At 40.5% G+C, this 12,784-nt stretch overlaps 1 protein-coding gene across 2 annotated transcripts in view; it reads left to right on the forward strand.

Moving 5' to 3' along the window:
* The window catches only part of NELL1 (neural EGFL like 1), an 807,199-nt gene that overhangs the window by 759,926 nt on the left and 34,489 nt on the right, over positions 1–12,784 (forward strand). Inside the window, exon 16 of one of the 2 annotated variants that reach the window (XM_035012452.1) lies at positions 4,382–4,522. The exons of the other annotated variant lie outside the window; for it this stretch is intronic. Within the exon in view, the coding sequence (XP_034868343.1) occupies positions 4,382–4,522 (141 nt within the window). The remainder of the gene's footprint in view (positions 1–4,381; positions 4,523–12,784) is intronic. 2 annotated transcript variants of the gene reach the window in all.

Genomic DNA, 12,784 nt, shown 5'->3' on the forward strand with positions numbered 1-12,784 from the left:
TTCATGACAAAACTGCTAAAACTGATAAATGAATTCACTAAAGTTGCAGCGTACAAAAATTAGTGTACACAAATCTGTTGTATTTCTATATACTAATAATTGAACAGCAGAAAGTGAAATGAGGAAAACAATCTCATTTACAGTTGCACCAAAAATAATAAATTATCTAGGAATAAACTTGTCCAATGAGGTTTAAGACTCTACTCTGAAAACTATAAAACACTGATGAAAGACAGTGAAGATGACACAAACAAATGGAAAGGTATTTCATGCTCATGGATTAGAAGAACAAATATTGTTAAAAATATCTGTACTACCCGAAGTAATCTATGGATTTAAAGTAATACCAAAATACCTATAGCATTTTTCACAGAACTGGAACAATCCTAACATTTGTATGGAACCACAAAAAAAACCATAAATAGCCAAAGCAATGTTTAAAGAAAAAGCGGTGCCTGGGTGGCATAGTCAGTTAAGCATCTGACTCTTGATTTCAGCTCAGGTCATGATCTCAGGGTCATGAGATCGAGCCCCATGCTGGACTCCACACTTAGTGCAGAGAGTCTGCTTGAATTTCTCTCTCCCTCTCCCTCTGCTTCTCCCCTCCATGCACTCTCTCTCTAAAATAAATGTCTTTTAGGGCGCCTGGGTGGCTCAGTTGGTTAAGCGACTGCCTTCGGCTCAGGTCATGATCCTAGAGTCCCTGGATCGAGTCCCGCATCAGGCTCCCTGCTCGGCAGGGAGTCTGCTTCTCCCTCTGACCCTCCCCCGTCTCATGTGCTCTCTCTCATTCTCTCTCTCTCAAATAAATAAATAAAATCTTTATAAAAAATAAAATAAAATAAATGTCTTTTTTTAAAAAAAGAAAAAAACTGGAGCTATCACAATTTCAGACTTCAAGTTATATTACAAACCTGAAGTATTCAAAACAGTATGGTACTGGCATAAAAACAGACACAAAGATCAATGGAACAGAATAGAAAACCCAGAAATAAACCCATAATTTTATGGTCAATTAATTTTCAACAAAGGAGGAAAGAATATACAATGGGAAAATCTCTTCAACAAATGTTGCTGGGAAAACAGGACAGCTACATGGAAAAGAGTGAACCTGGACAACTTTCTCACACCATACACAAATATAAACTCAAAATGGATTAAGGACCTAAATGTGAAACTTGAAGCTATAAAAATCCTAGAAATGAGCAGAGGCAGTAATGTCTCTGACATTGGCCATAGCAACACTTTTCTAGATATGTCTCCTGAGACAAGGGAATTAAAAACACAAATAAACTATTGTGACTACTTCAAAATAAAAGTTTCTGCACAGTGAAGGAAACAATCAACAAAACTAAAAGGCAACCTATGCAATGGGAGAAGATATTTGCAAATAACATGTCCAATAAAGGGTTAGTATCTAATATATATAAAGAAATGATACAGGGGCACCTGGGAGGCTCAGTCAGTTAAGCATCTGCCTTCAGCTCAGGTCATGATCCCAGGGTCCTGGAATCGAGTTCTGCATCAGGCTCCCTGCTCAGTGGGGAGTCTGCTTCTCCCTTTCCCTCTGCTGCTCCCCTTGCTTGTGTTTTCGCTCACTCTCTGTCAAATAAATAAAATCTTAAAAAAAAACTGATACAACTCAACACTCAAAAACCAAATAATCCAATTAAAAAATAGGCAGAAGACATGAACAGACATTTCTCCAAAGAAGACATACCAATGACAAATGAAAGACAAACTCATGATGAGATGCTCACATCACTCATCATCAGGGAAGTGCAAATCAAAACCACAATGAAATATCACCTCACACCTGTCAGAGTGGCTAAAATCAACAACACAAGAAACAAGTGTTGGCAAGGATGTGGAGACAAAGGAATCCTAATGCACTGTTTTTGGGAATGCAAACTGGTGCAGCCACTGTGCAAAACACTATGGAAATTCCTCAAAAAATTAAAAAGAGAACTACCTTCTGGGTTAAATAGGTGATAGGGATTAAATAGTATACTTATCCTGATGAGCACTGAGTCATGTATAGAATTGTTGAATCACTCTACTGTACACATGAAACTAATAATGTTGTATGCTAACTATACTGGAATTAAAATTAAAAACTTAAATAAAAACTAAGGGATGCTATGTGTCAAAGAATTATATGTGCTGAATGATAATAAGTCATAAAGGAAGAAACCACAATGAGATACTACCTTACACCAGTTAGAATGTCTAAAATTAATAAGACAGGGAGCAACAAATGTTGGTGAGGATGTGGAGAAAGGGCAACCCTCTTACACCATTGGTGGGAATGCAAGCTAGTACAGCCACTCTGGAAAACAGTATGGATGTTCCTCAAGACATTAAAAATAGAGCTACTCTACGACCCAGCAATTGCACTACTAGGTATTTACCCCAAAGATACAGACATAATGAAAAGAAGGGCATATGCACCCCAATGTTCATAGCAGCAATGTCCACAATAGCCAAACTGAGCCACTCAGCCAAGCTGAGATATCCTTCAACAGATGAACGGATAAAGAAGATGTGGTTCATAATACAATGGAATATTACTCAGCCATCGGAAAGGATGAATACCTACCACTTGCATTGACATGGATGGAACTGGAGGGTATTATGCTAAGTGAAATAAGTCAATCAGTGAAAGACAATTATCATATGGTTTCACTCGTATGTGGAATATAAGGAATAGCACAGAGGACCATAGGGGAAGGGAAGGAAAACTGAATGGCAAGAAATCAGAGAGGGAGACAAACCATGAGAGACTCCAGACTCTGGGAAACAAACTGAGGGTTACAGAAGGGAGGAGGGTTGGGGGAAGAGGTATCCGGGTAATGAGTATTAAGGAGGACAGATGAGCACTGGTTGTTATATGCAACTAATGAATTGTTGAGCACTACATCAAAAACTAATGATGTACTATATGTTGGCTAATTGAACATAATAAAAAAATTAAAAATAAAGGAAGAAGGTGGCAGTTGGCAGAAAAGAAAAGAAAGGAAAAAAAAGAAAAAAAGAAAAGAAAAAAGCTGGACTTGCCCAGTATAAAGAGCTACAATTGTTCTCTCCTTACTTGGCTGGAATGCCACAAGATGAGACTGACAGGTTGCAAACTACATTCCCAGCCCTGTGCACACCTTAGGACATGTCAAGGTAATAGCACAACTGGGAGCTGATTGCCCCTGAGCCAGTGCCTACAGCAGGGCACTGCTGAAGAAGACTCCAAAATGTGTTTTATTCATTATGTGTTATATCCCAATATTAATTAGATTTCTATTTGTAGAAGACTGGCATAGTTCAGATATTTCCAGGAGACCTAGTAAAAGATTTCTAGCCAACAATGGCTATATTCCAAGAAACAATTGCATGGAGAGATCTATAAGAATGAGCTGACCCTGGCATAACAATTGATAGCTTGTCTTTCTGCAGTGGTGTAACTCCTTCAGCTCAGAGGCAAGCCTTTGGGCTAGAGAATCTGTGCGTGATCTAAGCATTTGCTTATGTTAAAAAAAGTCAGATCCTAGAGCAAACAAAGCCCAGAATATGACCTTTCATCAGGAATGACTGAAGAGCGTATTAAGGAGGGCACATGTTGTGATGAGGACTGGGTGTTATATGCAACTAATGAATCATTGAACACTGCATCAAAAACTAATGATGTACTACATGTTGGCTAATTGAACATAATTAAAAAAAAAAGGAATGACTAAAGAATGAGGATCTCTGAATGACTAATCATAAATCAAGTCCTTAAGCTTAAAAAGAATTAGAACAGTAGTTCCCCACCTATGCTCCCCCAAACAGTCTCACAGGACTAGTCCATCCTTCAGCCAAATAAATTTGGGAAACAGCGTATTATTATTCTCCTCCCTAAGTTTTGCAGGGGGTATGAATATGATAAGTCTCTTTGATAGGGCAGTATAAAAAAATCAGTTCAACACTATTTGAGCCAGAGTTTCTTGAGCTTATTCGTTCATAGATGTTTTCAAAGAACAGCAAATAATATCTGGAATTACTTTTTTGGAAACAATGAATCCGAGAAAAGCCATATATACTCAATACCAAAAGTGTGCCAAACATCCTCAATTTCCTTTTCGGTTATGCAGAAGCCAACACAACATTTGTAGTTAGGATGTCTTCATGACCATCAGCTCTCATTTATTATTCAGTATATGAGAACACATCCCTAGCTTTCCATTTGTTTGAATTCTGGAAAAAATGGGATTTGGTTCTTTCTGTAACTTTCATTTTTGGTGACTAATCACTTTGATCTGTTGACATGAACATGTTTTAGGTGTTTACTGAAAGGTTAGTGTCAAAAGAAATTAATGTCCTGGTGGGCTTGTGTTTTTCTCTGAGGCAGATATTGATGAATGCACAGAGGGAATCATTGAGTGCCACAACCATTCCCGCTGCGTTAACCTGCCAGGGTGGTACCACTGTGAGTGCAGAAGCGGTTTCCATGACGATGGGACCTTTTCACTATCCGGGGAGTCCTGTGTTGGTAAGCAGCTTTTAGCCATGCCCTCCATCCTTTTGGCCCTTTGCAGGAGGGGCAGCCTGCTTTGGCACTCTCTTCAGCTCCCAGTGTTAAAATATGACGCTCACTGGTTAAACTCATCAGTTTTCAAATTTCCTCCCTCAACAATTCAAGGAGTAGGCCAGGGATTATGCAGTGTGGGGCTTTAGGATTTTTATATGGAAACTGGGGCAGTCAAGAGTTTCAAAGCCTGGGTCTGTGTGCCATGGCTTTTAGTTCTTTTGAAGCAAAACCATGGTGGCTTGCTGAAATTTTTAACAGTTTGAGAAACAGAAATGGGAGAAGAAGAAATACTGGTGGAATGAGAAAGTTGAGGTTAAATCCCAGCTCTTGTACTGAAAAAGGCACTGCCCCTCTCTGAATCTTTGTCGGTGAAAGGGTAAAAATGGAATAATAATATATATGTGTTGCTAGGATTAAATGGGATGCCACACATTTAAAGATTGTAAGCTTTCCATTGTTGCACAAATGTAATACAGCTGCATTAACCTTATTGTTATTACCACCACCATCCTTACTTACAAAATCTCTTTAATCACTGTTATGCTTGAGGTTCTGTTAAATGCTGAACAGAGGAAGCTAGCAGATGGAGGTTTTTTTTTTTTTTTACCTTCAAGACCCTACAACTTTCATGATATGCAAACAGCTGATCAAACCTGTCATTGTTTCCATGAGAACCTTGGGAGTCCATTTACATCATGTCCTGTGAATTCAACTAAATTCTTCATGTGGATTTGGAGAGACCTACAGGGCAAGCCTTCTGACCTTGGGTTCAGACTGCTGAATTAGAAAATGGGAATGTGATTTTGAAAATATATTTTTTTTAATTTTTTTTTTAATTTTTTTAAATTTATTTATTTAACAGAGATATAGAGAGAGCATAAGTAGGCAGAGCGGCAGACAGAGGGAGAGGGAGAAGCAGGCTCTCCACCGAGCAGGGAGCCCGATGCGGGGCTCGATCCCAGGACCCTGGGAGCATCACCCGAGCCGAAGGCAGTCATTTAACCGACTGAGCCACCCAGGCGCCCCATTTTGAAAATTTATTGTCTCTGCTCATTGCATACATATTTTTTTGAAGGTTCCTACTGAGATCCACCTAGTGTTTTTCCAACTTCTCCTCTGAGGTTGTTTTAAAGTAAAGATGAATTAGTGAACAATGGGCACACAGCATGAACTGTCCACCACTCCTGTTGAGAGGCATGCAGTATAGTTGTTAAAAGCATGGATCCCGGAGCCAAACTCCCTGCTGTCAAATTCTAGCTCTTTGATTTCTAAATAGGTTCCCGGTGGCAAGATCTTATCTAGTCCATACCTGGGTATCTCATTGGTAAAATGGAAATGTTGCTGTTTAGGTTATGAGTGTTGTGAGAATTAATTGTATTGACACCTGTTAATGTTCAGTAAATGTTAGTTACCATTATCTTCAGTGTTCCTGCATATTCAGCATTCTGCCCTAGGCTCTATGTTTCTTTTATTCTTTTGTTTGTTTAATTTATTTTAGAGAGAGAGTGTGTGTGTGAGCTGGGGGTAGGGGTTGTGGGGGGTGGAAGGTGGTGCAGAGGGAGAGAATCTCAAGCAGACTGAGTTCAGAGCCCGACTTGGGGCTGGATCTCATGTCCCTGAGATCAGGACCTGAGTGGAAACCAAGAGCCGGATGCTTAACTGACTGAGCCACTCAGGTGCCTTGTCACCTTAGGGACAGATTTATAGTTATCCTGGGTCTTCAGATACTTCCTGTACATATGGCCAAGAAGTTCCATATGTGTGCAACTCAGTGTAAATATATGTTATGTGAATAGGAATAGATAGAATGGCAATTGTGACTGAAGGATGGAGAAAGAATATTGGCCTTGTGTGGTATTACACTGTGGCACTAAAAATAAAAATCTCATTTTTAAACACAATATTTGATCTCATTTAATGGGTGACTCTTAACATTTTGTTGCACGAAGAACCCTAGAGATTACCTAGTTAAACCAATTTTACAACTGCCTGGAGCTGCCATGCTCTTGCACTCTTAGATGTTTTTGCCTATGCTGTCCTCTCTGGCTGGAATGGAACAGAACTCTGAATCAAAGATAACCCTATCTTTTCCTTGATCATCTTGATTCCCATGGGAATTTCGGTTCTTTTTTCCTAATTTCAGCTTGTGTTCCACCAGGCCCCCATGAAGCATTTTTCGATGTTTTCATAGGAGTCATCACTCCTGTCCTCTGCTAGCTTTAGTTTTCTCCTGATGTATATTTCTCTGGCTTATACCATAGAAACTTGTCCAACTAGAATGTGGGTGTGAAATGGACTTGATTCTTCTCTATCTCTCCAGTAAGACCCTCTGGTAATTGGTGTTCAGTCAATGAGAAAAATGCAACCAATTCATGTGCCCAATAAAGAAATTCAGTCTCAGAAACGGTGACACCTTGTTCCCAGCCACATAGTTGGTTTGATGCAAGTTGAGACTCAAGCCTAAGTCAAGGGTCACTCTACATCCCAGATACCCAGTGCAGTTCCAGTTTATGCCTGTTGTTCTTGTCACTCCCATAAATGTCCCTGTTAAGATGACAGATGTCATGGTCACCTCACCTGCAGATTTTTCTCTGCCATGCTGAGTGGTCTGCCTGGGGGATCAGATCTCCTGCCCTCCCTGCAGAAGCACTTTTCTTCTTCCACGAACTGATCCCTGGTCTGCACAGGAAAACTACAGCAAATTGGATTCCTTGGCAAGGCAATAAAGTTGTTTTTATTAGTGACATTTTTAATTAGGGTAATTGTGAGTCTGAATGCCCCTTCATTTCCACACTTTTGGAAATATCTTTGTGAATGGGTCTTAATAAGAATAGAAATCTGGCCATTCTTCAGTTTTTCTTTGGTAGTTGAGAGTACTCTTAGTTCAGAATATTTCATGGTGCAGCAGATACATATGTCAAATCATGTCATTTTCTTATTACAACCTTCTAATGCCTTCCCATTGAATGTAAAATAAAATTCTAACTTTTTCATGTGGCCTTAGGCTTTAGGTGATATTACCTCTACCCACTTCTTAGACTTCACTCCTACAGATGTTAGCCTTTTTAATTTTTCATGCCTTGAACATAATAGTGAACTCCCCCCATTTCAGAGCTTTTACCTTTGCTATTCTGTCTGGAACACCAATGACTGTCTTGTTACAATGGCTGTCTTCTTTATATCATTCTCAGCCCAAATGCCATTCTCTGACCATTTTATCTGAAGTAGTCCTTTTCTGGTGACTTCGTTCTATCACTCTCTTTTATAACTTTCATAGCATTTTAAAATTCTCAATTTACTGGATGTATCCATGTATGTAATTGTCTCCAGCCACAAGGGTACAAATTGAGGACAGAGACCTTGTTTATGTTTTGCCATGGTACCTCCAGCCCCTTGAGCACTGTGGGCACAAGTGGGGCATTTAATGCATGTATGTCAAATGTTTGAAGGACTAGATAATCAAAACCATATCAGCTCAGATTTATTTTCTGTTTGTTTTGACATAACTAGTTGTGTGCATGATGATTATAACATAAGATGTTAAATACCACAAAATCACGTGAGTTTTTTTTTCAGAAAAAAAAAAAATTACTGAGAACAGTCACCACACCAGCACTGTGTTAAGTTTTCTGGGAATATGGATATGAATCAAGTAAGGTCTCTGTTCTTGAGGGATTTGTGACCTGGAATATTCTGAATCATAAAAATGCACCTTCACGGCACTGAAAATTATCACATCAGAATGAGCCCTAAATAACATCATCACTGATGCTTACATATAAAGAAATAAAATCTAAAAGAATTTTAAAACCTTCTAAAAGGTGTTTTAGCAACATATACTCAGCTATGCTTTTTCCCAGAATAATAGTGGGAATGGCATATGTCAGAATCCAAAATGTGGCTGTTGAGGACAACTGCATGCCACTCTATGCCAGTTTTTGTTAGATAGGAATAATAACACCTGCTCTGTTGACTTCATCAGTTACTGTAAACATCGGATGTTATTGATGTCCTAAAAGCCAGCACACAAGCAAGATTCACTATTTCATGAGAAAAGTGTTTAAGATTTGCCTCTCGCTCCTAAAGAAGATCGTATTATTGAAAATGACTAGTATTAGGTGGAGGCAGACAGAATCAGCATTACTGAGAGATTTAATAGATTGTCTTTCTGTCTGCCTCTTCCTCCAATGCTTGTGTATTTTCATAATTCCAGGAGAGATGTGCACACAAAAATTTTCCAACGGGTAAATGACAGTGATTACCTCCAGTTGTTACCGTAAGGTGCAGGGCACTCTGTGTTTGGATGTGGTAGTTTGAGTCGGTGATTCTCAGTTGTAACATACAAGTTTTGAGCAGTTGCTTTTTTATCTAGACATAGTTATCTAGGTCATCTAGAAATGAGAACAAATATATAATTAACCATGGCATATGTCAAGAGCAGAAGTTTACATATTTTGGAAAGGAGATTCAAACTCCCTCGACCTCCCTCTGTCTCCGTGATCTTGTTCCTGCAAATGAGACTTTATTTTCCTCTGCTTCCTCTTGTACTGTGCATGGATCCACAAGTCTGCTCAAATCCTTCCTCCATTCTTCCCAAGCCCTCTTTCCTCTACTTCTTTACTTGTATGCTTTTCCCTGACCATCCCTCTGTCCCCATTTCCAGTTGTCAAAATCCTGATGAAGTACTGCTTCCTAAACAAGTGATTCTTTTTTTTTTTTTTTTAAGATTTTATTTATTTAGTTGAGAGCGAGCAGGAGCACACACAAGTGAGCTGGAGAGGCAGAGGAGGAGGGAGAAACAGACACTCTGCTGAGCAGGGAACCCGACAGAGGGGTGGATCCCAGGATCCTGGGATCATGACCTGAGTCAAAGGCAGACGTTTAACTGACTAAGCCATGCAGGCACCCCAAAACCAGTGATTCTCAAACCTGTTTCACAGTAGATTCACCTAAGTAGCTTTTTAAAAATCCTTATGATGGGCCAACGCACCCTGGAGATTCTGACTCATTTGACCTCTTGTGGGACTTAGAAGTCATTGGTTTTTTTTCTTTTTTAAAAAAAAGTCTCCAAATGATTAGAAAGAATATTGAATCATCATAGAAAACCACTGTCATAGATTTTCTCCAATAATAATTAATCATAATAATAATAACCTCCTTTTTATGCATCCCTATAGCCATTTATTTACATCTCTCTCATGGAACTTGCCAAATCAGGCTTGTCTTCTTCATCAGTCTTTTATAGCCTGCGGTACTGTTGAGGTATTTTGATTTCCTTTTTAGATTTGTATTGAATTAAATTGTATTGGTCAAACACTTGTTGTTATTGAACAGAATTTTCAAATCCCAGAAAAACCCATGTTGCCCGATAGAGGCACCCTAAAGGATGACATACAGCTGTTCTTATGACGCATGGCCCCTCGGCCTCTATTACTGCTGCCTCCACAGGACCTGGTTGTGTGAGGCAGGTCCCCAGACCCTGGAGTGTGCTCTCTGATCACTAGAAATAACCCAACAAAGATTTACTTGTCCCAACAGCTGCTGCAACTGTCATCAACTTGCAAAGCAACATAAAACAGCCAAAAAAGGTTCAGTTGGAATCTCTTGGGAAGATTTCACTTTTAACTGGTTGATAGGTCAGAACAGATTGAAATGGTCTAAGAATGGTGTGGGTTCTATCACTGCCCAGTGTCTGGTTCTCCTAGGAGTGGAGATAAAAAGGGCTAGGACCTGGAGATGCTCCCGAAGGGGTAAGAGTTACGAAGGCTTAGCAGGTGACAGCATGATACCGGAAGGGGGCGGGGGTGCGCAGGTTTCAAGTGTATGTAGACCTGGAATCGGATCCCAGCTCGGCCACTTTCTAGCTGAGTGGCATTTGGCCAGATATTTAACTTCTCTAAGCCTTAGTTCCCTTATCATACAATGATTAAATAATACTTGCTGGTGGAATTTTTTGTAACATAAGTGTTCTCATATGCAAATATCCTGGCAAGTTGTAGATAATAATAGTCAACATTTAACCTCACTTCACCTCAAATCCCTCACCTGTCAAAGGAAGACAGCAACAGTAATACTAATAAGAGCTAACATTTATTGAGAGCTTACTTGGTGCCAGACACCAGTCTAAGCAATTTACAGAAGTGCCATCCTCCTAAATTGCTGTGGAGTAATTGTGAGGATTAAATAAGCTAACATGGGGAAAAAGCATTCAGCACTTGAGTTTTAAGTGCTCAGTAGCTGATAGCCGTTATCGTGAACCCAACACCCACACTGTGTGCCACATTCTGGGTGGGGGAGTTTCAGGCATCACCTAATTCTGTTCTCACGACTGCCACGGGAGGAAAGGCCTCTCACTGTGACCATGGCAAAGACAAGGAAAATAAGGTCCCAGGATGAAGATAACTTGTCCCAGATTCCACAGCTGAGAAATGGCACGCAGAGAATGTAATGCGGGTTTGATCCCAACCAAAAGCTTCTGCTTTTAATATGTTAGCACTGCAATGCTTTCTGGCGAGAAGGAGGCCAGCTATGAGCCCATGGTTGAAGGAGGTGTTTTAAGCAGGGTGGCTGGAAGTCAAGGAGACACGGCAAAGAGAGAATGAGTGAGACCCAGATGGACAGTTGTTATATTCCATCTGAATCAAGAGCACTGGCGAATTATTTTATCCAGTGGACTCACAGTCTGTGTCTTGGTGTTTGAGACAGAGACATACACCCCAGTCTTGGGACACTTGGTGGATTTTCTCTCTTTGCACATAATAAAGAACCCACCACCCACCCCCATACAGAAAGTATTTTCAGTTAAGCAGCCCCTCACCCTTCCTTGATAATATTTGGTGAGGTTTCATTGACTTCAAAATTGTTATTTGTTGCTAAAGGACTTCAGAAACTTCAGATTTGGTTTTCAGCCAGGAAATAGATTCTCTGTTATTAGAGAGTCTTCCCAAAGGCAGATGCCACCTGGCCATGGAGCTGTTTAAATTGCTTTATGCTTCGGGGCGCCTGGGTGGCTCAGTTGGTTGACTGCCTTCGGCTCAGGTCATGATCCCAGGGTCCTGGGATCGAGCCCCGCATCGGGCTCCCTGCTCTGCGGGAAGCCTGCTTCTCCCTCTCCCACTCCCCCTGCTTGTGTTCCCTCTCTCGCTGTGTCTCTCTCTGTCAAATAAATAAATAAAATCTTTGAAAAAAAATTGCTTTATGCTTCTAACTAGAAACAGTATGAAGTATATTGGAGTGTGGTTTGGGGACTCAGAGGACCTCAGCTGCATGGCACACAACTGACACATGTCACTAAAAGGGCTCAGATGGACAGACCAGTCACAGACAGCACCTGGGTATGGAGTGGATACAAAAAAGGACCGGTAGGGGCAGGACACAGGATGGAGAGGTTAAGAACTTTTGCCAACCTCTAACAGATGTGATATTCTGGGCCCCTGAGAATGGCCTGACGGTGGACGTTAACACACGGTTTGTTAAATCAGGTGAGAAGTGAGTCCCATCAGACCCTCAGGAAGCTTCCTGCTCCCCTTTCAAGTACAGTCGTACATACACACGTAAGACTGGAGCTGATCAGCACATAAGGTAAATTGAATATAGTCTGGGGACTTCCCAGGGAAGGCAAACGCACCTCCTCCATTTTGGTGATAAATACTTCACAAAATGGTGTCAGAATAGAATGCATCGCACCAAACTCAGGTATGAATCTGAGGTTCATTGGTCACCCTCAGGCTATCTACGCTGACACAACAGACCTATATACTGTTCTCCACTTTAGTTTGAAACTAAAACCAGACATTTTGGGGAATACTCTCAAAGGATCTCAAACTAACTCTAGGGTCTATTCTGTAGGCCTCCATGGCCCTGTTTAGTATCTTTTCAGTGACAATGTTCAAACACCTTCCTAATGGCACCTGCAGTCAGCCAGAGAGCAGATAAAACAACTAGGGACCCATGCTTTGAAGCGGTGCTTAATGGATTGGGGAAACAGGGGGCCTAAATTCTCATCCATGCGAAGATCATATGGGCAAAAAGGAAGAGGAGGAAAACCAGAAAGCTATTTAAAGAAACAAGTACAGAAACCCTCTATAAGCATACTAATGTTGTTATAAGTTTTCTATCCATAAAAATTAGCCTGCAGTGGTCTTAGCACTAAGATGGGTGGTGTGGAGGATGCAGAGAATCCTTGTCTTGGGGACTATTGTTTTTGCATCCCATAGGGACTTT

Source organism: Mirounga leonina, unplaced genomic scaffold (genome assembly GCF_011800145.1).
Source record: "Mirounga leonina isolate KUSES-001 unplaced genomic scaffold, KU_Mleo_1.0 Mir_166, whole genome shotgun sequence".
Classification (NCBI taxonomy): domain Eukaryota; kingdom Metazoa; phylum Chordata; class Mammalia; order Carnivora; family Phocidae; genus Mirounga; species Mirounga leonina.